Source organism: Punica granatum, chromosome 2 (genome assembly GCF_007655135.1).
Source record: "Punica granatum isolate Tunisia-2019 chromosome 2, ASM765513v2, whole genome shotgun sequence".
In the NCBI taxonomy this organism is placed as follows: Eukaryota; Viridiplantae; Streptophyta; class Magnoliopsida; order Myrtales; family Lythraceae; genus Punica; species Punica granatum.
Window position 1 is genome coordinate 354,727 of NC_045128.1, and position 26,052 is coordinate 380,778.

The following is a 26,052-nucleotide window of genomic DNA, read 5'->3' on the forward strand; positions in this document are numbered from 1 at the left end:
TACAAATTTGTAAAACTCTTAACTTTTGCCCCCAAATAAAACACCAATGCCCCCCTAAATTATTTAATTATTTGATTTTTGCCTCGAAATTTTCTTATAAGTCCTACTAATATTTAGAAACTTTTAATTTGCCCCCTTGAACATTATTTCTGGCTCTGTCCCTCCCTCGAACAGTTAAACATGTTGCGACAATTGTAATATTTGTCATCTCTAGCTTAATTTAAGATTCTACAAATGTAACTAAAATGTCATAATTATCATTTTCTTATATCAATAATTGAAATATATATTGTACATGTAAATCTTGTAGGCCTAAGTTTCTTCTGCTTCTTCTTTTGGGCTAATGGGCTCGGCTCAAATGAATACTTACATAAAATGTGTCCAATAACATGTGAATCTTTTGCTCATGTACATATATTTATATGCAAAGTAATGAACATGTAAATTTAACTATAATAAATGGTGGATCTTTTGTTGATATGCGTATATATGTATCTATGGTCATTTTGTTAGTTTTGCTTCAAATTATTTCAATTTAAATTTGTAATTTGAAATTAATAAGAATAAATATTGATAAATAAAAATTTAAATATGCATGTGCAACGCACTGGACGAGAGACTAGTTTAAGTAATAGTTGATGCATTTTGGTACTACAAGTTGAAGTTCATGGTGGATTTAAAATTTCATGCAAAGTTCATGATTTTTAATGCAAATTTACCCAAAAATTTATTAACGTTGTAATTTTTTTATAATGATAAATGCAAAAAAAAAACATATAAATTTCTTTATAATTACATTATAGATGAAAAAATTATATAGACATATATATTATAAATGTTATATATAAATATTATCATATACACTTAAAATTGCTAGAATAGAAAACCCAAATGCAACATCTACTTAAAATATTTTAGAGTGTAAACTTTTATTACAAAAATTTATGTTTATTCAGTCTAGGAAATTTTCAAATTTTTTAATATGAATAATTTTTTATAAGATAATAAAACTAGAATTGATTAACTTATTTATACACTTAAAATTGCTAGAATAGAAAACCCAAATGCAACATCTATTTAAAATATTTTAGAGTGTAAACTTTTATTACAAAAATTTATGTTTATTCAGTCTAGGAAATTTTCAAAATTTTTAATATGAATAATTTTTTATAAGATAATAAAACTAGAATTGATTAACTTATTTATATTGATACATTTAATTACTTATTTATAGGAATTGAATTATTATCTAGATAATAATTTATATAGAAATGGAATTATTTTATAGAAAATAGAATTAATCATTTGTATTGATGAACTAAATGTACAATGTACAAATTCTCCTTTACATTATGTACTAGCTATTACCCATGCGTTGCATCGAGTTTTCTACATCTACTCTATTCAAATTCGTACTAAAATATTTTCTTAAAATGTTATTATATAATTGAAGCTTTTTTTGTTTAATAATAAGTTCACATTCTAGTAGTTTTAATAAAAAAATAAAATTATATGCTTAATTTAATGTCATAAAATAAAGGAAAAATTTCAAGACATATCACAATTTAAAAACAAGTATCACAGTGCATCATATTTCAAAAAATTAACATGGTGCATCAAAAAAATTTTGAAAATATTCACCGTGCATCATATCGCTACTCTTCCGTCCAAAATGGGATTGAATGGTGATATTACAATATTTTCAGGGACATTATTACACAAAATAAAACTTGAGGGATTTAAACGAAATAAATGAAAATGTAAATAAAAAAAAACAAAGAAAACGAAGGGGCTGATCGGGGGCGCCCACCGGCCACCCGGCACCCCCGTCGGCAATCGACCCCCTGATTGGGGTCACCGGCCTGGTTTGAGCCGACCGGCAACCCCGATTGGGGGGGTCGGGGGCACCCCGGGGTGAGTCGACCCCTCGATTGGGGTCGCTGGCTTGGTCTAAACCGGCCGGAGACCCTAATCGAGGGGTCGATTGCCGACGGGAGTGCCGGGTGGCCGGCGGGCGCCCCCGATCAGCTCCTTCGTTTTCTTTGTTTTTTTTTTACATTTTTCATTTTATTTCGTTTAAATCTCTCAAGTTTTATTTTGTGCAATAATGTCCCCTAAAAATGTTGTAACTTCACCATTTAATCCTATTTTGGACGGAAGAGTAACAATATGATGCACGGTGAAAATTTTCAAAATTTTCTTGATGCACCATGTTAATTTTTCAAAATATGATGTACTGTGATACTTGTCTTCAAACTGTGATGTACGGTGTTATTTTTCCTAAAATAAACATGTAGAAAACTCAATTATGTATCATTACTTTTAATTATTTTACCAAGTAACATCTCCAATTGATAAATAGTATTTTCAATTAAAAATCAAACTTTTTAAAAAAAAAATCAACCAGTTATCATATAATTTGTTTTATTTTAATTTTTAAAATATATTATCTTAATAAATAAATATATTTTTTTATAATAAACTTTTTTTAACTAAAACTCTTCAAATCAATACAATAATGCAATAATATTTACATATATTAATTTCTATAAGTTTAAACATGTGCACTGTATATCTATACAATATATAAAAGTACGAAACTCATTTTATTGTTTATCCACATTTAACTTTCAAGAATGCCCTTGTATTTTATATAAAAATCCATATATAATCTTGTCCTTAATATGAGAAAAGGTTCGCACCTGTTCTCACCGACAACCTTATATTTTTTAGGATCGTGATTATCCTTGAAAGGACATGATTGCTTAAAGAGTTGTGAATACTCATTTGATACATATTCTACTCTTTTTCCAAGAGTCATATAGAAAACACTCAAACCCTTTCACTCACTTTGAAATTCTTTCCCAATATAGATCTTTGAGAAGTCTCGAGAAATTTTTTTTATTCTTGTGACTCGAAAATTCTGTGGGTTTGCTGCCAACAAATTCTTCATAATGGCCGGAGCAACAATCACTTGAAAAAAGGTATTTTTCATACCGTTATCTGCCGACTTCAATCTAACAAACATGCTTTTCTCAGGATATATGACATCACGCGCTAAAAGGTGCATTCTTCTTCCCCTTTTCCTTCCAATTAATGATCAAATACTTCCCATACTTTTAAAAAATATATAGGGAAAAAAAAGAGTACCTTTGGACCCTTTAAATTTCCTTTAAAGGAAAGAAAAACGCTTTTAAGGAAAAACAAAACCTCCTCCGTAATAAATAGAGAGTTATTAGCCTATAACCCGCGCTTTGCGTTGGATTTTTATTTATTTTTCATAAGAAATTCACTTGTTAATAACTCATTAGAAGTTTATAAACCATAATTTATTTAGATTATTATATTTTGATTTGATGAAATTTTATTTTCAATAAAGAAAACTTACGACGTCAAAGTTGTTATTCATATTGACAAATGAGTCGTTTTAAGAATAAAAACAAGATTATATACAAATGAACCAAAACGAATAATTCAAGTTCCTAAAAAAAAACCAATTTTTCAAATTAACTCAAACAAAATTCTCCATTTATAAAAAATAGTAGGTATACTAATATAATAATGTCTATGGTTCTTAAAACTAATTTATCTTGACAAAGCATACACCTGATGAACATTTACGGTGCGTTTAGTTTCGGAGTTAAAGTAACTTTGATTTTGATTGTGAAAAATGACAAATGAGATGAGATTATAAATTTGACTTGGAAAATGTGTGTTTTTGTTGTATAGTATGTTGAGTTAAAATTACAGTTAAAATTTTTTACTTGGGAAATGTGTATTTTTGTTGTGTAGTGTGTTGAGTTAAAGTTAATATTTTTTTATTGTGAATCCAAACAATGCCTTAATTTCTCTCGTACTGGTGGCCTTTTTTAGCAAGTTGAACATAAAATCCAAGTTGATAGTATCATGATTGAGTATTTAGAGATAGTCACATTGTTGATTATATAATTCATATAATTAATTCAAAAAATACTTAATTTTAATTTTAACTGGCATTTATGATTTTATGATAGAAAGGAAAGTCGAAAATCAATATATTTCTATATAGATAGATATGGGAGTAATATATATCATTCATAAATTCATTTGATATGATTATTATCGTTGTTGTTGTTATTCTTATTAATATGATTATTAATTATTATTATTGTTATTATTATTGTTGTTATTGTTGTTGTTGTTGGGGAGATTACTATTGTATTTCATTTGTCTAATCTATCTATATTATACAGATGGATATGAGAGTAATATATATGATTCATAAATTCATTTCATATGTTAAATACATATTAATAATTATATTAGGTACTTCTATGTATATTTATAGTTAATTCGAAATTGCATATAAATACGTAGATATGAAGGCAAATAAGTTTAGAGGTAGTTAATTTGAACGTTAACTAAAATTCATTATTTTACTATATGCGACAACCGATAAATACAATATAAATATATATAAGAGTAATGTAATTAAGCATAAATTTTATATTAAAGTAAGTTTATTTTAGGTATATTTAATGTACATGGTTAGTAATTACATACAATTAATGGGCTTTATCGGTTATAAATGCATGTGGAGCTTCCATTTTGACGAATATACATACATAGCGGAATCCGATGATCGACGTAGCAATTATATATTATAATATAATATAATATAGATGGGGATACGTTTCAAGTTGATGAGGGACGGGGGGCGCGTGGTAACTTAATGCCAACACAAAGGACAAATCCATGCACTGCACTTCATCACACTGCTTGGCGAGTCAACATTGATAGCTCTTACAATTTATATCCTTACCTCCCTCTTGTCTTCCTATTCATCTTCGTCATATGATAATAATAATAATAATAAGAAGAAGATGATGATACTGTTTCCTCTAAGATCTCCCGTCTCATCTCTCTCTATATAATTATTAATATGTATTTAACATATACTTGTTTGATATACTTGTACGGGAGACAAGGTGTAATGATGATCCGTAATAGAATACCCATTACATTACACCCCACCAAACAAGTATATCAAAAGCCTTTTATGCATATGCACCTCCTGATATTATGTAAATTATTATTATAGACGTATATGTAAAGGCGTTACTAAATACAAAATCATCTATTGACTATTGATTATATGATTTGCCGCCTCGTGGTACCATATAAAACGAAATAATATACCAAAAAAAAAAACAGCTATATTATAGAAAAGGTAAAGTGACTAAAAAGTTATAAACTTTGCCCTCTTTTTTCAGTTTTCCCATAAACTTTTTTTTTTTTTGCAAAACAATACAAGAATTTTCAAATTTTTTGTCCCATCTATCATCCGTCCAATTTTCCTTTAGTTTTGCCGATGTGGCAAACCACCTCATAAAAAAAGATTATTTTCTTCCCTCCATCTCCTATATATCTCTCTCTCAGTTTCGGGAAGCAGACACACATCTCCTTTCCTTCTCCCTTCTTCTCCTTCTCCCAACATCTTCTTGGCTCCAGGGGAGCACAATAGACAAACACACATACAGAGCCCTCCTTCCCTCTTGTCCATCATCATAGCCACCGCCATCGCCGTAGCATCCACCATCATTCATTCCCTTTTGTCCATCACCGCAGTCACCTCCATCACCACAACATCCACCATCATTTCTTTATCTTATGTCCGTCGCCGCAGTTAGCCCATAAACACAATCACCATCTCCAACCCCTCCATCATCATCTTCATCTCCAACCCTTCCATCATCATCTCCATCATCATCATCATCATCATCATCATCATCATACCACAACATCCAATCCTTCTCTTCTCCTTCTTCCCTATACCTCCTTCCATCATAGCTACTTCATCATCTCCTTTCCTTTTCCACCATCTTCATCTCGCATCCCTTGCCATTCCCACCCCTCACCATCATCACCGCTAGTTGTTGTTCCTTTTGTTCCCATCCATCTTCTTCTCTTCATCTCTTCCTCTTTTTCCTGCTGTTACTGTTGCGCTGCTGCCTATACTCTGCTTCATCCTCTGTTTCTCTTCTCCTTCCATCACGTTGTAGTCTGCAGCTTACTCTCACAGCTGCTTGGTCCCTCACCTAAGCTCCTAAAGCTACTGCCATTGCTCTTCCACTCCTCTGACCTTCCCTAAGCTGCAGTTACTGCTCGTCCATCCTCCAAGCCGCTGAGCTACTGCAGTCCGCTCCTCCTCTGCCCCTTGAGCAGCTGTTGGTTGCCCCTCCTAGAGCTCCTAAACTCAGCAACTGCAGTTATATGCTACCACCCCTATTCGTGTCCCTTTGGCTTTCCCCGCTCGTGTCCCCTTTGTTGCCTCCATCGTGTCCCTGTGGCTGTCCTGCTCGTGTCCCTGTTGCTGTCCTACTCGTGTCCCTTTGGTTCCCCCCGCTCATGTCCCTTTCCCTTGCAGCTATCTTGCTTGTTGGGAGTGAAACCATTGTCGATAGAGGAAGGAGGCGCCCTGCTCCACGTAGAAGTTGCTGCTGCTCTTCTACTTTATCTCTTTGTTCTCTCTGTCTCTCTCACGATTTTTCTATTCTTATAACTTATTTATTGGTGAATAATATACAAAAGAGATAAGATTAGAAGAATAATTAATATAGGATTTAATGGCGAACTGATCCTCAAAAAAGCAAGGGAAACACAAAGGTGTTGATAGGCTAGAACACAGAAGAGTCAAAAGTCAGAGAGAGAGAAAGGACATGGAATGAAGGAAATAATTTTTTTTATGAAGTGGCTTGCCACTTCAGTCGTCGTCTGCCACGTGGCACCCGTTAATTGCCACATCGACAAAACTAACCAAAAATTGGACGGATGGAAGATGGGATAAAAATTGAAAGTTTATGTATTGTTTTGCCAAAAATAAGTTTATGGGAAAACTGAAAAAAGAGGCAAAATTTAAGTTTTTTCAGTCACTTTACCCTTATAGAAATCATATTATATATAAATACATACATATGCAACATTTAGCTGTAGGGAGCTATTCGCCACAGTTGTGAAAATGTTGACTTCCTTTGGAGGGATTTCTGAAATGTTTGACACTGATTGAACATCAATATAAGTTTCTTGGAGTGAAACTTATCACGGGTTCGACAACATCCCAGATGCAAACTTTCATAATCTAAATGACTTCAAGTCGAAATGCAACAATTATTAATTCTCTTAACATAAAAGATAATTCGAGAGGACATATTTTACATAATTTAATTTATAAATTTATTTCGTGAAATGGTTTTGATATTGATTGAAAATCATCGCAATATTGTTCCACAATCACATCAGAATGGGAATGTGAAACATGGTAGTTTCTTTCTTTCTATTCATCTCACGACACCAGATATTGATGATTTTTTTATGTTTTTATGGATTGATTGCAATGATGATGCCGCTAGACGGCAAGTGTCCTGTTAATGTTTCCTCATACGCCTAGAGGACATTCTTTTGGTGGGTGCACATCCATTCTGCGAGGGCTAATACTTCACACACCAAATTTAATCGTGGGATTACTCAATGATATGATTTTATTCGAATGAGGTGTAAACTTAGTACTTGAATTATGGCACTTTGTAAACTTACTAATTATCGACGGGTAAACATTACAACGGTGACCAAATTGATACAAGACAGCCTCCAGGGCGCAAGATGTCGTAAAACTAAAAGTGTAGTAGCCAAAATGTAATTATCCCAATATATCCACTTTTTAATGATAAGGGGTTAACAATTGACTACGCCTATAAGTCAATTGGCTTATATAAGTAGAAGAACTTATCAGTGGCCCCGACTAGTAATACGTCCCTGGTCCTATCGAGCAAAGAAGTTATCAATATCTCTCATCTCGTTCTCGTTCAGCTCGCGGTATTTAATTTGTCTGATTGTTTTCTTCTCTCTTCGGTTCCCCATCTTTCTTGTTCAAATCCCTAACCACTTCTCTCTCCTCTATATAAACACCACACCACACCAGACCAGACTAGTAGAGAGAGAGAGAGAGAGAGAGACAGACAGACAGACAGAGCGTTTGAGCTCTGAAGAGAGACGGATACATACAGACTCCTCTCAAGACACAACAGAAGCGTGTGCAGTGGGGGAGAAAAGGGATTAAAAAAACCTCCCGATCTGCCCTCTCGACCAAATCTCGGCGCAGGTTCAAGCTCTTCAATTTCTCTTGTTGTTGCAGTCTCGAATTTTGTCGGTTCATGTTGCATAATTTGGAGATTTGCATTTAGGTGTTGGGGCCTGTGAGGGTTTAGATCTCAGAAGCGACGGCCTGCAAGGCGCCTGGAGGCAAATCATGTCTTCACTCAGCAGAGAACTTGTCTTTCTCATACTTCAGTTCCTTGATGAAGAGAAATTCAAGGACACCGTCCACAAGTATGTCCAATTCTCTCCTTCTGCCAATTCATCATTGTGACTTGTTCGTGTGTGCGTGCGCACGCGCGCTCCTCTTTATTATGCATGCCCTTGTGCGCGCGGTCTGCTGCTTCCAATTCATGACTGTCGGTTGATTTGCTGATGTTTCTTTTTCAACTGCCGGGTTGGTAATGTAGGTTGGAGCAAGAGTCGGGTTTTTTCTTCAACATGAGGTACTTCGAGGATTTGGTTACAAATGGGGAGTGGGATGATGTGGAGAAGTATCTCTCTGGCTTCACAAAGGTAGACGATAACAGATACTCGATGAAGATCTTCTTCGAGATACGGAAGCAGAAGTACCTTGAAGCACTAGACAAGTATGTCTCATAATCTCTTTTTCTTTTTTAACTGGCTTGCTTATTTGGTAATGAACCTTTGAATTATGTCATCTGGTCAATTTTGCTTTATTGAATTTTGCAGGCGGGATCGCGCCAAAGCCGTCGACATTTTAGTGAAGGACTTAAAAGTCTTTTCTGCATTTAATGAGGATCTGTTCAAGGAGATTACGCAGTTATTGACGCTTGAAAACTTTAGGTGCGTGCTCATGCCCTGAAATCGATTCGTCTTAGTCGATGTTCCGTTCAGCACTTACAGGGTTTATGGCATCCGTCCATTTAACTTCTTATTTGAAATTTGTTCTGCTTGCTGACGAAAATTCTGCTGGCAGAGAGAATGAGCAGCTCTCCAAATACGGTGATACCAAGTCAGCTAGGGGTATAATGTTGACTGAACTGAAGAAGTTGATAGAGGCTAACCCCTTGTTTCGGGATAAGCTTCAATTCCCCACATTGAAAAACTCAAGGCTCCGAACTCTGATTAATCAGAGGTCCTTTGCTAAACTCTTGCCTGTATTTGTGTAAATAATATTCTAATTTTGATTGTTGAATCTTCAGGAGGTTTTCCCCCCTTACTTTCTTGCGGTTTTTGGCAGTTTGAACTGGCAGCATCAGCTTTGCAAGAATCCCAGGCCTAACCCCGACATAAAAACCCTGTTTGTAGACCATAGCTGTGGACAGCCAAATGGTGCTCGTGCACCGTCCCCTGTAACTAACCCATTAATGGGTCCTGTACCAAAGGCGCCAGGTTTCCCTCCTTTGGCTGCTCATGGAGTAAGTTCTGATTATCATGGTGATATGCTTATTATTCTAAGTTGTGACTGATAACTTTATGTGGAGAGCTCCTTTTCCCCTTTGCAGCCCTTTCAGCCCACTCCAGCTGCTCTTCCAACATCTCTTGCTGGATGGATGGCAAATCCAGCACCTGTACCTCACCCCTCAGCTTCTGCAGGACCCATAGGTCTGGCTGCTCCAAATAATGCAGGTAGCTGAAACTTTCTGATGATTTTAATATGTTATGCAATCTCCTCTATTTTGTACTTGCACAGGTTTTGCATGAATAGTCTACTGCATACTGAAGAATATATGCCTACTTGATGGCATAATGCTGAGTTTCCTTTGGTTTTGGCTAGGAAAATTCATAAATCATGAACTTCAGTGATACTATACCTTATTTAATTATTTATTTTTGGCATTTGCACGATGTTTTCCATTGTTCCTCTCTCTTTGAGTACCATGTATCTATTTGTCCTTTATCTTGGTGCAGCTATCTTAAAGCGGCCTAGCAACTCGCCCATGGACTACCAAACAGCTGATTCTGAACACGCTTTGAAGAGAGCAAGACCTTTCGGAATCCCTGACGAGGTACTCCTTATTTGTCTTATAGTTTATCTTCTTTCTGTTACATTCTCCATTCTCATTCATTTTCTGTTGAATGCGATCCCCAACACCTCATTTTCGGTTTAGGTTTGTCACGTTTTACTTATAAATTATGGTGCTCATTTTCAGTTGAATTTGAGAAATCATGTAGTGAATGAGATATCCATAGGATATCCTGGGATGAAGTGCCACTATCAAAATATAAGTGTGACTTCTTTACTGCTGCATAAGAATTTGCTAAGCTGATGAAAAGAGAAAAATTGCGAGGATTGATATGAGATTTGTAAGTGGCTTGGTGTTGTTTTCATGATTGTATGAAATTCGTAAACATGGATTTGCTTTCCTGGAATGTAAGTAAAAGCTCTTTTACGACGCAAAATGAATATGAAATGAATTGATGAAGTTCCCGGAATGAGTGATAGACATATCATTTAATCTGCATGCCACCTTGTCATAGCCCATGCAAATGGACCTTTTCTTTTAAGGGAAACAGTAGATTGCCTATTTAGTGGTTCCGCGTATTGATCAAGGTCTCTGCATGAATGATAGACATATCATTCAATCTGCATGCTACCTTGACGCTACCCAGCAGATGGACCTTTTCTTCTAAGGGGAATGACAGATTGCCCATTTAGTGGTTTGCTTTGAGATTTTATTAGGATGAAATGTATCAAGCCTATTTGAGATCTTATTCTTGCTAAGATAACTAGAAATTTCGGATAAATTTTAGTTGTGAAGACTTCTAACTTGTAAGATTCTATAGCTGTCTTTGAAATTCCACGTGGATGTGCATTGTAGCTTGTCTATGGTCATTCCTCACCCATTGAGACTGATATATTTTGAATTAGGATGTGGCATTCTTTTACCAAATCTAGATTAACTTATTGCTTCTGCTTGTTGCATGAATGTTAATAGGTGAACAATTTGCCTGTAAATATTCTTCCTGTATACAATAGCCAGAGCCATGGCCAGAGTTCCTATTCTTCAGATGACTTGCCTAAGAATGTAGTCATGACACTAAACCAAGGGTCAGCTGTCAAGAGCATGGACTTCCATCCTGTGCAACAAATTCTGCTTCTTGGTATGCCACTCTGACTTCCCCACCCTCCCCCCTTTTGCTCGAGTATAGGCAATTGTTTGATCACATATGTTTAATCTGTATATTTGTTCAATCCGCCCCATGCTAATTGAGAAAATCCTTTCATGCCATCTTGACTTAAAATAATTTGGTATCATTTTTAATGATTGTGGCCATGTGTTTGGATCCTTTCTGATTTATATTTTACACATTTTCAGTTGGAACAAACATGGGTGATGTCACTGTATGGGAGGTAGGCAGCCGTGCCAGAATTGCCATGAGGAATTTCAAGGTTTGGGATCTAGGAGCATGTTCGATGGCACTACAGGTATGAGTTCCAGCTTTAGAAAGGATTTATTGGTCGGAAGTTCTTCACTTGCCATTGTATTTATTGTCCATAGAAATGACTTTTTGCCTCAATTGTAGGCATCTCTATCAAATGATTACACTGCATCAGTTAATCGTGTGGTATGGAGTCCTGATGGAACACTCTTTGGTATGTTGATTTGAAAATCCTAATATTATCTGTGTTCCTTAATAAATTACATTACGGAACTGCTAGTTGTCCTTGATGCTGACTTAAACAATTGCAATACTTATGTAAGAGTTGATTGTGCTGCTGATTGTAATGCTTACTGGTCTTCTGCTTAGGTGTCGCCTACTCCAAACACTTGGTGCACATCTACTCTTTCCATGGCGGTGATGACATACGTAACCACCAGGAGGTCAGCGAATGATGACTAAAACTATAATTTTGAAGCCTTTTCTTTTTTTTGGTTGTTGGTTGGGTGGGGGGGGGGGGGGGGGGGGGGGGGGTGGGGTGGTGGTGAGGGATGGCACGTGGTAATCCTTTTCATTTTGGATGTTTCTGTCAATCCATTAGTAAGCTTTGTTTGGCTATACTAATTGTTTCAATGCAGATCGATGCGCATGCTGGAAGTGTCAATGATCTTGCTTTCTCATTTCCAAACAAACAACTATGTATAGTCACTTGTGGAGATGATAGAACGATTAAGGTGTGTAGTGATCTTGCTGGTATTCATATTGCATCATTCGGAAGCCTCTGTAATGCGTGTTAATAATTAATTATGCAGGTGTGGGATGCAGTGACTGGAGCTAAGCAGCATATTTTTGAAGGTCATGAAGCACCTGTATATTCTATATGTCCACATCACAAAGAGAACATTCAGGTATGTCGTATTTTACCTTATTTATGCGTGCATAGTAATACTTAAATGATTCCATAGAAAAATTGTCTTGTCATTACTCCTTGTGAAGCTGCCTACTCTTCCATAATGAAAGAATATTTTCCACTTTGATGTGGTAATGGATATGTTCACATATACTGCAAGAAAATTTCTATTTTTTTCCAGCGTGTTCTGTGTTTTAAAACTTGTTTCAGACATGCACATACTCTTTTGACGTGTAATACTGTTCTGCCCTTCCAAATATTGATGAGGCTGGTGAATAGCAATCTCATATATTGCAACTAAGTCACGTAGTGAAAGTGCTTTGCAGCTGAAAAAAGGTAATTTAGACCTCTGATCTATGATGTCTTTCTTGGAAGAAATAGGTACTTGTGATGTCTCTTTTTTGATGGTTTCTGATGAACAACTGCAAATTTCTTGTATTTGACTAGGCTTTAACTAAACCGTGATGCATATATTGCAAAACAAAATTGATGAGGTAAGTTCCTTCTTCTGGAACTAATTGCCTGTTTCCCTCTGTATCTGTTGTCTCAGTTCATATTCTCAACAGCAACAGATGGGAAAATAAAGGCTTGGTTGTATGATAACATGGGGTCAAGAGTTGACTATGATGCACCAGGTCACTCTTCTACAATGATGGCGTATAGTGCTGATGGGACCAGGTCTTGATCAATAAAGTTGCATTACACACTTTATCATGTGTTGCTCTTTGATACGGTTTTAATTGTAGATATTCTTTTTTGTTTCCTGGAATGAAATAATTAGGTTATTCTCGTGTGGAACAAATAAAGAAGGAGAATCATACTTGGTGGAATGGAATGAAAGTGAGGGAGCTGTCAAGCGTACATATCATGGTCTTGGAAAGAGATCTGCTGCTGTGGTGCAATTTGATACCACGAAGAATCGATTCTTGGCTGCTGGTGATGAATTTATGGTCAAATTCTGGGACATGGACAATGTTAATCTACTGACCAGTACCGACGCAGATGGTGGTCTTACGGTATGTTTCATGATGGTGATCCATGGTGAATACTATAGATCAATTGATTCATATAATAAATGTTTGTTGTTGAAAAACTGCAGGCTTCACCTTGTATTAAATTTAACAAGGAAGGGATATTGTTGGCTGTCTCCACAAATGACAATGGTATCAAGATCTTGGCAAGTACAGATGGAATTAGGCTGTTAAGAACAGTGGAGAATCGTCCTTTTGATGCTTCTAGGGTTGCTTCTGCAGCTGTTGTGAAGGTATTTCATATATTGAAGCGTCCATGCTATTTTGATGAATGAATGGCTTGAATTGTTCGACTTTTTTGGCAGGCACCTCCTATTGGTACATTTGCTTCTGCTAATCCAAGTATTGGGGCAGGCTTCACTGATCGAGCTGCCCCTGTGCAAGCAATGGTTGGAATGGTGGGTGTTGTTGTAAGTGGGTTACTTATTATTCATATTGCTGAAGTTAAAACTTGCATTAGTAGTGTTCTTATCATTCTTGCGACGTACATATATATATATATGTATGTATTTATATGTTAGAAGAATGATTTTGTCTGTTCAACATCTTTTAATTATTTAATACTTTTCACTTGAGCGTGTACAGAACAGTGATAGTTTGGCTGATGTAAAGCCCAGGATTGCTGATGATTCTACTGAGAAATCAAGGATTTGGAAGCTCACTGAAATTAATGAACAATCACAGTGCCGCTCTATGAGGTTACCTGATAGCATGACTGCCATGAGGGTACAGACACCTATAACTTTTTTGGTTATTCTCTAGTTATTCCTCCTAATTTTATTTGAATACCTATATTATGCTTATTTCATTCCATGCGAAAATCTGATGGAATGTGAAGCAACAACTCTGTAATTTTACTAGATGCTTATAGCTGCCTCTGCACATGGTTGTTTGCTAGTTGCTAAAAACTCTTTAGACATATTACTTCTTCTTCTTTTCACCTTCGCTTCATGCAGTTGTTCGGATTGGTTATGTCCAAGTTGAAGAAATAAATATTATTCTTTTGGTTATTCAAGCCCAAACGCTACTGAAGGAAAATAACAATTGCCTGAAATCTGAACCTAGCATTTCCTTTTCCCAGTATGGTTATCTATTCTGTTTTTAAACCAAAAATGGTACTTAGAAGAAAATTGAACGTCATTGCCTTTTCTAGGACTATCGATCAGATTTTTAGCTTGTGTCCTACTTCACCGATAAAGAAATTCTTGTAAGTTGGTATTCTAATTTGAGGAAGGGGGAAGATCCACTGCCATAATGGATTACAAAATCTCAAATTGACCCGGGTGTTACGGTGCTGACGAGCACATTGATAGCAGTGCTAGCATTTCTCTGTGTGAGTGTGGGCTTGGTAAAGAATAGGAGCATGGAGCTGATTTGGTAGGGAGAAGAGTGAGTGGGCAAAGGTTGGGATGTGCAGAACAGGGCTGTACTAATTAGCAGGGCAACTGAGAGGAGTTGGGCCGAGATAGGGAAAGAGGGGAGTGGTCCGTAGACTCTAGGCTTAGGTGTTTATCTGGCTATGTAATAGAGAAACTTAGACCAACCGTTTCATTCAGGAAAGCAAAATACTGAATGAATCTTCACAAGAAACATTCAACATTCTGGTGATGATCACTCTATTTTTCTTGATCACAATCGCATCTATATTCATCTGTATTATGTTCTGTTGCTATGCTTTCTATTGTAAATCTTTATCAATGATTGTATGCAAATTGCAACTTTTGTCCTAATAATTATGATTCTACATGCATAGGAGTTGATTTGGCTTCTAAATTTTTGTTGGTTATTCATCAGTATGTTGGCTAATTTACATGGTGTACATAGGTTGTTAGATATTATCTTTTAGTGATGGTTTCTGCACTTTATGTATGTGATGCATTGTCGGGCCTTCATCATGCATATCCTTTTTGCTACACTCGTATGCCATCAAGCATCGGTATCTCTTGCATGTGTTGTTTTAAATTATTATTCCTTATACTAACTGTCACAGCATGAGATCTACTTTCTTTTGTAAGAAGTATCTGATAAATGCTTTACATTACTAAGAAGGAAATCATAATACAGATTTGCAGATTGATCTATACAAATTCAGGGCTTGCCATATTGGCTTTAGCATCTAATGCTGTGCATAAGCTATGGAAATGGCAAAAGAGTGACCGGAATGTTACGGGAAAGGTACTGGACCTTAATTTAGACAGTATTATGTTTTCCACTAATAATATATGGAAAACTTACCTATTTAATTTATGTTGATTCAGGCTACAGCTAGTATAGCACCGCAATTGTGGCAACCTCCTAGTGGAATGGTGATGACCAATCCTACAAGTGATACAAATCCTGAAGAAGCAGTTCCGTGCTTTGCACTTTCTAAGAATGACTCTTATGTTATGTCCGCCTCAGGAGGGAAAATCTCTCTTTTCAATATGATGACATTCAAGGTGCTATTTTTCTCTAGCTGAACCTTCTAAAATTAAAATCATAGGCGTTGTCTGTGATATTATTGACAAGGCAGTGGTATTTGGAACTTTCCATTATTGGATGTATCATAGTTTTATATGTGCTTTTTCGCTGCTAAATGTTTCTACTGTCCAGATCAACTAACAAAAGACTCTTGCAAAAGTTAAATTCAATATGTCATGCCTGCTTTTGAACATTCTTTTGAGATCCGAACGTATGTCAGAAACTTTTTCTGGTTGGACAATATAAAGGCCAGAATTGTTAGCACATTTCTTCTCATCACCACCATTAATACTATTATACGTCTAATATGCTTATTGAAATGCAGACGATGACAACTTTCATGCCGCCACCGCCAGCAGCAACCTTTTTGGCATTTCATCCTCAAGACAATAATATCATTGCTATAGGAATGGCGGACTCGTCCATTCAAATTTACAATGTACGCGTTGATGAGGTGAGCATTATTCTCTGATTGTGTGACATGTTTTTGTATTTGAGGTTCCTCTCAGCAAAATGGATGATGTTGACTTTATATGTAACTTATATGTCTCAGGTCAAAACTAAGTTGAAGGGCCATCAAAAAAGAATCACAGGCCTTGCTTTTTCCAATATTTTAAACGTCCTTGTCTCTTCAGGAGCTGATTCTCAGGTAAATATCAACGGACCGCATGTTATATGTTTGTGAGCATGTATAATAACCTTTCTTGGCCTTTTGGCTAAGATCAAGTCCAACTTTTGAGCATTTCTGATCATTTGTATTTCCATGAACTATGAAATGCCTAAGCAACCATGCAAGAAATTTCCAACCTGAATTACTGTATGTTATATACATTGGAATCCTGGAGGTCTTCCCTTGGTTGTCAGTCGGACAACTAACGTTAAATGTAATTTGGTGTTCTCTTTTTTTCTGCTGTTTGCCAACATATGTAGGATTTAGTTGCTCTGATTAAGTTCTTTTGGTAACTATCTGAAAGTCATGCTATTTGATTGTGCCAACGCAGCTATGTGTTTGGAGCACGGATGGGTGGGAAAAGCAAGCTAGTACTGTCTTGCAGATGCCATCTGGACGAGTGGCAGCTGCTCTTGCTGATACTCGTGTTCAGTTTCACCTTGATCAGATCCATTTGCTGGTAGTTCATGAAAGTCAGATTGCGATATATGAAGCCCCCAAGCTAGAACGCCTTAGGCAGGTTGGCTGACTTCTATGAAACTCTACTAGTGTTTAGTAAACTAAGTGGCTTTGCGAGGCTTCTGGTCGTTTTTTCTGACTCTCTTTGAATTGTTTCCTTTTTATGATTTTTATTATTCATCTCTTCTGGAACAGTGGTTTTACCGAGAAGCAACGGGTCCAATTACACATGCTACGTACTCCTGCGATAGCCAGTTGATATATGCGAGCTTTGAAGATGGAAGCATTGGTGTTCTTACTGCCACAACTCTCAGTTTAAGATGTCGAATAAGCCCCGTTGCTTACATGACTCCAAACCCAAGGTTTTGTATGCTATTCTGCTGCTACTGATTTCTTCCACGTGTCCTTATCTTTCATTATATTCTTAAACAGGCAATGATCTGACTTGTGCGAATAACTTAATGGTTTGCTGAACAGCTTGAGAGTATATCCTCTTGTTATTGCGGCTCATCCTTCTGAACCCAACCAGTTTGCATTGGGGCTTACCGATGGAGGGGTTCATGTCCTCGAGCCATTAGAGTCGGAAGGAAAATGGGGGACGGCGCCTCCAGTTGAAAATGGGGCTGGGCCCAGCACAGCTGCTGCTGCAGCAGGGGCGGTTTCTGATCAACCTCAGAGATGAGGTGATAGCTAAGCTCGGTGCGATGTTTGATGACGGTACTACTCAGGAATCCGAATCTGACTGAAGATATGAGGGTGGGGGGGTTTTTATGGATGAAGGGATGATGTTAGGGTAAAATTTGCAGGCTAGGGGCTAATTCTTCTGAGTAGTGGCACAGAGTTAAAAAGTAAAAAAGAGTGGGACCTGTTCTGTTCATAATCATAGCCATCATAATTTTTTTGATTACATTCTCCTCAAAGCCTTTCTTCCAACGTTGTGAATGGTTGGTTGGTTGGTTCCTTCCTCTACTGTTTTACTTTAGAGGCTGATGATGATGGTGATAGGAAACATTTGTGATTAGGATGGTGGGTTGTAAAGGAGGCGGCAAATTCACAATTCCCCCCCTTTTTTAATTAGAGAGAAAAAAAAAAGGCGGTCAGGTGATTTTTCAGTGTCTATGGTAGCAGGGTTGGGAGGAGGTAAAGAAGGAAGAGGCTCTCATCAGTTCAGGAAAACGGGTTTTCAAGTAATTTTTCCGCGTTGGGGCAGGGCGGGAAGGCACCGCGTTGTGTTCTGAATGGTCTTTCGACTGTACTGTGAAGAAAGTCGGGAGGAGGAGTTTTTTAATCCGTTCCATTCTCTTCTTTTCGTGTTAATTGAATGCAGTCAAATTCTCTCATGACCAAACACCGGATCCTGAAGCCACTTTTTTTTTTTAAAAAAAAAAATTTAAAAATTTAAAATATATATATAAACTCTTCTTTTCTGGAACATGAACATGCCTAATAAAGAACAGAAAAAAAATTTATAATTTTTTTCTGTGAATGAACCCTTGCCCCTCCCAATCTTTGCTTTGCTTCAACCAGAAAACACTATATATAGTTCGAAAGATTTAGGTAAGTTTTTAGGACATTTTATCTATCAAGAAGCAAATCAGGGCGGGAAACTTTGGGTCTATTCTGAAGGGCACAATGCATTTCTGATGCGAGTTTTGTGTCTGCCAAACTGGGCCTAACCCACTGGCTAACACTACATAGGATGGGATGGGGTTCATAGCTTGCACTTGGCATTTCACCGAGCATGCCCTAGATATTAATACAAGTTACCATTAACTGGTTGGCATATGATCTGCCAAGTTCGAGTAGTCGATTGGCCGGCATCTCATACTTTGATTTGAGGTCACACACTCATGGTAAGAGTGGCCCATATTCAGCAGCGCCGCATCATGTGCCCAATACATGGCCCCTTACTATCTGTACTGTGCTCGGAAATTGTAGTGCTACTGTCTCAAACCCATATAATAATCAACAAGAGCTCGCGAGGCTTATTTACATCTCACCAGAAAAGAATATCAAAATTAGCATACAAACAAAAATAAACCCTTTACTAAATAGTGCTACCCCAAACCCCCCACCCCCGGTTTTTCTTTGGGCAGAACCCACTCACCAACCTTTTGGTATTTCCTTGTGAGGAGGAGACATCTATTTCCGTCTCCGGCTCGACTTTGGCTGTCTTTTGCTATTGACGGAGGAGGATGATTGGACTGGTAAAAGAGTTCCTCCTCTTACGCCATCTTCGTCTTTCATGTTATCAAGCGTCTTTTGGGCTTCAATATATACAGTGAGATCTCGAATCTGAGACATGAAATTAGTCAATCAAAGAGTGCATATGTAAATTAATGTCAAGACACATCTTTTAGTTTCTCATGTTACCTGTTCTTCCAGGTCATGTATCTTTTCGTCTTTCAATCTCAATGATGACGCTTCCCTGACAGGACACAGGAATTCAACTTTATTAATTCATGGCACATCACTGCAGGGGCAAAGAGTAAGTGACGGCAACAATGAGACTGGTCAGTCCCATTCACTTCATAAGTTCATATTTTACTCAATCGACAGAGATACTTACCAAATACCTCACCACCAAGATCAATCAACAGTCACCTAATGCAATTGCAATAACTACAATAAACAACAATTTTTGTTGCACTCCATGGACTGTATGCTATCAATGCATGATCTTCGAATTACCAAAAAAGTTACGCCTCCCCTAAATATCAAGACACGTGACCTTATAGTTTCAAGCTGCAGCTACAAGTTCTTGCAGAGCAAAGCCAATAGTAATCTGTCCAAACAAGCCGGTGTTCCAGAATGCACTAGACTCCTAAGTAAAAAAGAAGGCAAAATACCTCTCTTCCATCTCCTCGACCTTTTTACGCAAGATATGTTGCTTCCTTATAAGATTCTCATTAACCTGAGAAAAAGTACAAAGCATTGCTATATTAGCGTATACCCAATGGCAATAACTAGCAGCAGAGCTTTCCCCAACCTTGCCAGCATTACATCAAAAGTTGAAACCAATCTGACAAATGGTAAAATGAGGATCGCAGGAAAAATACGAAATAACCTCTGCAACAGTTTTTTTCTCCTGTATACAAATTTCCAGATTATTTTGGATCTCCTGCACTTTTGAAGTCACAGCCTTCTCTACTGCTTCTTCTACAGAACTCTCTTTTCCGCTTTTGGCCTCTAAAAGAAGGGCTTCATAATACTGAAATCAAGCAAAATCAGCAGATTATATAATTAGAATATTTGAGTCGTACAGAGATACAAACAAGGTGCAAGAAGAAAATAGCCACTATCTGATTAGTGATTATAGAGGTAAGGCAGTACATAATAATTCAGAAAATATGAGGTAAGTATTGTTAGCATTTTCCTCGGATGAAAACAGATACAAGTACAGGCTTTATTAACACATACACTACAAAGTACACTAGCAGCAAATGAAATACTCGATTATCTAAAACATATTATCTGGTTAATAAGGAAAGCTTTGTACTTGTACTGTCAGGCTTCGAACAGCAAAATGTGATATATCATAACCAAATTTCACCCAAAACAAAAGAGTGATACTGTAGTAGAAGTAGGTTTAAGTAGCTTTTTGGCTCAGAAGCAATCAACCGATTCTCTTCACCTCCGTGAACCATCGGCCATGCCAGATTGTTTTCACGCTCATCCTCTTTAAAACAATTAACAAAGATAGTACTGCTATACAGTTGGAAAACTATCTTTAAAGGAAGTGTATGTTAACCTTAGTATCATAGTCCAGCAGTTATCCTAGAATTCTTTTTTTTATTATTATCATTATTTATTTATTTATTTATTTATTATATAAGTGTGTTCTATTATATCCAAGATAAAAAGAGGTGCATGTTCAGATTGCAACAACAGAGCATCAATGGAGCTAAGTAACATAACAACTCTCTCAAATTGAGGCTATCAGAAAGGCTTCAGGAATCTAACTTATGAATAACTTTAAGGTGAATAACTTTAGAGAGGGGAAAACAACCAAGTGTAAACTGCAAATACAGAGATCCATTAAAAATTCAAGTTGCTGCTCCAAGAAGTACATCTATTTCCTGATTATACCTAATTAAAAATCTAAATATACTGCTATATATTAAATGCCCAGCCTCCTCTTCTAGCAGAGACATACATCGAATATGTATAGCATTTCAACCAATATCAACCGATAAATAAACAATCAAGTGAAGAGAGGGAGAGAGAAGAGTTGGTTATATGGATGCTGTTTACACTTTATAGTTAGCTGTGCTTACTTGTCTTTGAGTCTCCAGCTGAGTTGCAAGAAGACGGTTGTACTCATCAAATATCTGCAAAAGATGCACAGAGAAAGCCAAGTAAGCAAACCGTACATGCAGCATAGTCTATGCTGAAATTTCAAAAGAAAAAGCAAGAGTAATCTAACATGCGATGCAGCCCTTTTTCTTTTGGCTTTTCATGTGATGTGAGTTTGTGGATACTTGAATTAGCAGATTTTTCCAACCAAATGCAAAGATTAACCACACAGTCCAGAAAGTAACCAATTAAAAATCAATGCACCACCAATACATACGGCTTCAACTTTGCTGTTTAAAAGTGCCCCACTAATTCCAGAATCCTCACTGTAACCGCAGGTGCCGCAATCTCCTTCGAGTGATACACAACGGGAATTCGTCTCAGACAGTTTTCCATCAGCTTTTGACTGATTGAGCCGATGAACATAAGTGTCGCCAACATAATCCCATATTTGTTGTGTTCGCAAATCAAGAGAATAGCAATGCTGCATATTCTTCCAATGGCTAATAGCATGCTTCTCTTTGTACCTGAAATAATGGAGAAGAAATTGTACAAGCCGCAATTAAGTAAAAATTTAACTGAATACTAAGTCACTAGAATAACACTGTCAAAACAAGAACTGAATGCATCACCTTCCACATCCAACAAAACCGCATATCACACAAATCCAGAGATTTTCCATCGTTCCACATATAAAGCATGTTGGCACCTCATCCTGCTGCTGGCACAATTGACATACCTGGCAAAGTAAAAATTATAGCCGGTCAGAAGAAATGGTCAGAGCCCGAATTTCTGTGAAGTTCAGGTTCCTAACTGCATAACAAACTACATAGTTTATACAGTTTCAATGGTGTGAAATAAGACGAGAACCGGAGATAATGATCTGATCGGATGCCTCTTAGACTCTCAGTTAACAAGTGGATTGCAAAGCAAAGAAAAGGAAAGGAGGGGAAGGAGAGGAAAATGGTCCTCCTTGTTTGGTCCGGTAGTGGTGGATGAGTGGACAGGAGAGACGAGGAAAAGGAGAGAATCTTCTGTTTGGAAGGAGAAGGAAGAAGGATATAAGAAATAGGAAATTGGAATCACTTCATTTCATTGTTCAAATTTCTCCACCGGAAGCACTTCAATTTGGGGGGGCTGACGATTGGCATATTGGAGGGAAATGGAGGGAGAACACTCTCATCCCATTTCCTTCCCCAGCAAACAAAAGAACATGCTTTCCACCCAAATCCCACCATACTAAGAAAGCATAAGATGATCTGTCGCCACCTCATTCCAGGACATTATATCACAGGTCAACGATACCGATGCAACAACATTGGAGATGCTCTCATTCTCCTCGCATCGTCCTTTTCACAAGTTGCTCTGTTTCTCAATGTCATTCTATATGGACTATGGAGTGCCGTGCTGATCAGGAATGCAACATATGTTAACACTATTGGGACAACTGGATAGAGAGAAAAGGCCCAGTATCATGATGCTGAATACGCAATGAAAGTTCAAACGGTACAGTAGAAATTGCCAAGGAGAAATATTGTTTCTGGAATATAAAACAAAACGATTCTAGTATCATCAGGTGCACATCAATTACATTGTTAAAGAAGAAATAGATAGACAAGAAACATCATCAGATATCCATCATCTGAAAATGGAATTACACCAAAATATTAGAAGAAGGGTCAAAGCATGCAGCCTTAGCCACTCAAAACTTTCATCCAGGAGAATGAACAGAAAAACAGCAAATCTGGAAATTAATGGCAACAGTCAACTAACCTGACAAGATAAATAAGTCCACTTTGTACCACATGAGCAATGGAATGAATGGTCACAAATTGTACTGAGAATTCCACTAGTGTCTGGATCCAACCTCTCTGACATCAAAATGCCGAGAAAAGGAAAAGATGGAAGTTTCAATTGTCGGTAAAGAATCTTGGAAATTCTCATAGGGAGTCTGGTGATGGAAAATCATAAGGAGGTTGGCATTCTGACTGACCTAGACAAACTGGGCAAGTTGGCAGCTCGGTAAACCCAGGAGGAGGTGTGCCGGCAACATCAGCTGACTCGGTGTACTCCACCTCAAGCATGAACAACATGTGGCATATTTCTGCCTAAAACAATTATTAGTAATTAAACCAGGTAACGAGTAAGTCCACAACCTAGCGATCGACTACTATATCTACAACAGGAAGCAGAGCAACTCATTGCAATTGGCACACCTCAGATGGTGAGAACTGTTTTCCATTGAAAGTGCAATAAAAACCATCGGCCTTCATCTGATCAACAAGCTTGATCAACACGCTGTACCTATCTTCGATCCCGTCATTCCTATGGCAGATGAACACCGAGTGAATTCATTCCAACGATAAGAAAATGCTACACCCGAACGCAACTTAAGCCAGAGTTTAAGCAAACTTTCTACTCTGCTGCTGTGTCCACTTCCAGCGCACAGGCAACAACTCCCGACTCATGATCATCACATAGAATAGAATGAGTAAATTCAAATTGACAGAACAAGACGAATAAATTAATATATAAAATAAATTATACCATAGATTTGAGGACTGGAGCGAGTGCGAGATTATTTATTTGGAACAGAATCGGACCTGATGAAGAGGAGGTGGGAGATGTGATCGATGTGAGATCCGCAGAAGCGAATGAAGTCGTCGTCGGAGAAGTAATTGGGGACGGCGACGACGAAGAGGGTGCAGGATCGAGAGGTCGGGCTGGAGAGAGGAGCGTGGGAGAGGGAGCGGAAGAGGTGGATGATGCCTCTCCTCTCGGTGAAGATGGGGAGGTGGGACTGTGGGGTGAAGTCGCTGTAGTCGGTCGGGATGGGGTGCTCCGTGTCCACAGAGTGGACTCTGAGGAAGAACATGGCTGGCTGGCCGCACTTCCGGATGCCGCTCGCCTCGCCGGAGCCGGAGCCGGAGCCGGGAACAAGAAACGAAAGGCTTTCGCGGATGACTGCTAGCGGGAGAAAAAGGGAAAAAAAATAAAAAATAAAAAATCCGAACGGAACTGGAAATAAAAAAGTTCTCTCTCTCTCTCTCTCTCTCTCTTTCTCTCTCTTTCTTTTTTTAAAAAAATAATATACTAAGGTGGCGTTTAGATTTTTGGTATGTATATTGTATTCATGAGAAAGTGCTACATTTTGGTGTTTCGTACGAAAAATAGATTGATGGAAAAATATGTTATTTTACTATAATATTTGCACTTTATTTATTTAATATTAATAAAATAATTAGAACAAAAATTAAATTACACATTAAAATCATGTATTATTTATACTTTTAAATGCTAATAACATTATTTTATAAACTAACTAGTCCTGGAATCCATGTAACGCATGTGATAGAATGTGATCCTTTTTCGTTAAATTTATTATATAAATTATGTGTTATAAATTGTTGAAATTAGTAATAATATATCAATAACAATATATTATTATATATATAAGGCTAATGGTAATTTAATTTCAAGAATAAAGAAAGAAAGAAATTACATAAAAGAAGATAAATCAATATAAGTCTTGGAAAATAAAACATTGTCAAGATTCATTTGGCTTTACATCATATCTTAGGTTAATATCACATACAAAAAATTGAAGAATTGAAAAGTTCTATAAAATTTTATGTGTGAGAAAAAAATAAAAGACCAAAGAGCACAAATTCAAAATTCTAATCGGGGACATACTAAAGTAAACTCGCGCATGAAAAGTTGAAGAGTTCTAGTGATAGGAAAATCTTTTAGAGCTGGATCAGCCACGATTTATGTGTGGTACATCCGCTATTTATAATGTATCGTATAAAATATAATATAGATGATAAATCATACATATATTTATAAAAAGATATGGTTTTTTTTGCTTTTTGAAAAGCAAATATATGTAACACATCATATTTGTGAAAATATGATTTAATTTATATTTTGAAAAGAAAATATGACCGATCTCATAAATATATCTATTTGTTTAAAATAATTAAAAAATTTCTACTCTAAGAAAAGCTAAAAAACTCAAGAAAATGATAATCGGTCCCACAAATATTAATTATATGTTTTTAAAAAGTAAAAATTGAAAGTTCGTTCTCTAAAAATGCTCAAGAAATTGAGAAAATAACGATTAATCTCACAAATCTATATGTATATGTTTTAAAAATTATAAAATTCTTTTTAAAAGGAAACATAAAAAATCGAGACAATAATGAGCGGTCCCATAATCAATCAATTACAATATGAGAAAAAAGCAATTTGCCTCCCTAAGTTTTAAGGGTGGTAAAGGTTTTTCCCCTGACCTTTTAAAAGTTGCACATTACCCTCCAACCTCTATAAAAAATTAGCGCTTTGCCCATCGATTAAAATTCCGACGTAATAATAATAATAATGATAATAAAACTTTTTAAAAAATGAAATCGGAGTTTGGGGTAAGGGAGGTGCGTCAGGCAGCCCGCCCCCGAATTAGCGTCGCTAGCCCCCCGCCGATGTCGATTAGGGGGGAGGGGGGAGGGGAATGGAATGGCTAGCTGGGGCTCCTCCACCCCCAATTTTCGAAACCTCGGTTGGAATTCCTGAAATCGGGGGGAGGGGAACCTCCGCCGGCCATCTTATCCCCCCATCGACGTTGCCGGGGGGTTGGCAATGCCAATTAGGGGGTGGGGAGGCCCACCTTCCCGACCCCCAACTTTAATTTCTTTATTTTTTAAATTTATTATTATTATTGTTGTTGTTGTTGTTGTTATTGTTATTATAAA

General features: G+C 37.0%; 2 protein-coding genes across 6 annotated transcripts; one reads left to right on the plus strand and one right to left on the minus strand.

Moving 5' to 3' along the window:
- Positions 1-7,916: 7,916 nt before the first annotated feature.
- Positions 7,917-18,120, plus strand: LOC116194374 (topless-related protein 4-like). 4 transcript variants are annotated; one of them, XM_031523181.1, is made up of 26 exons: positions 7,917-8,137; positions 8,220-8,364; positions 8,541-8,720; positions 8,824-8,937; positions 9,071-9,229; positions 9,335-9,512; positions 9,600-9,723; positions 10,006-10,103; positions 11,034-11,199; positions 11,415-11,524; positions 11,623-11,692; positions 11,848-11,921; positions 12,117-12,212; positions 12,291-12,386; positions 12,939-13,066; positions 13,170-13,404; positions 13,488-13,652; positions 13,725-13,829; positions 14,005-14,145; positions 15,484-15,594; positions 15,678-15,857; positions 16,205-16,333; positions 16,433-16,528; positions 16,881-17,069; positions 17,204-17,370; positions 17,486-18,120. In XM_031523181.1, exons 2-26 carry the CDS (start codon positions 8,285-8,287, stop codon positions 17,688-17,690), a joined length of 3,396 nt encoding a protein of 1,131 aa, XP_031379041.1. In that variant the 5' UTR covers positions 7,917-8,137; positions 8,220-8,284; the 3' UTR covers positions 17,691-18,120. The 4 variants fall into 4 exon arrangements, with proteins under 4 accessions (XP_031379041.1, XP_031379044.1, XP_031379042.1 ...); XM_031523184.1 differs by having other exon boundaries at positions 14,032-14,145; XM_031523182.1 differs by having other exon boundaries at positions 13,725-13,817.
- An 810-nt stretch (positions 18,121-18,930) lies between these two features.
- LOC116194376 (BRAP2 RING ZnF UBP domain-containing protein 1) lies at positions 18,931-24,364 on the minus strand. 2 transcript variants are annotated; one of them, XM_031523186.1, is made up of 11 exons: positions 23,908-24,362; positions 23,521-23,629; positions 23,298-23,412; positions 23,078-23,175; positions 21,937-22,043; positions 21,582-21,831; positions 21,286-21,339; positions 20,076-20,219; positions 19,858-19,922; positions 19,382-19,436; positions 18,931-19,303 (listed from the first exon to the last, which is right to left on the minus strand). In XM_031523186.1, exons 1-11 carry the CDS (start codon positions 24,177-24,179, stop codon positions 19,151-19,153), a joined length of 1,422 nt encoding a protein of 473 aa, XP_031379046.1. In that variant the 5' UTR covers positions 24,180-24,362; the 3' UTR covers positions 18,931-19,150. The 2 variants fall into 2 exon arrangements, with proteins under 2 accessions (XP_031379046.1, XP_031379047.1); XM_031523187.1 differs by lacking the exon at positions 18,931-19,303 and adding an exon at positions 19,578-19,612 and having other exon boundaries at positions 19,384-19,436; positions 23,908-24,364.
- Positions 24,365-26,052: the final 1,688 nt, after the last annotated feature.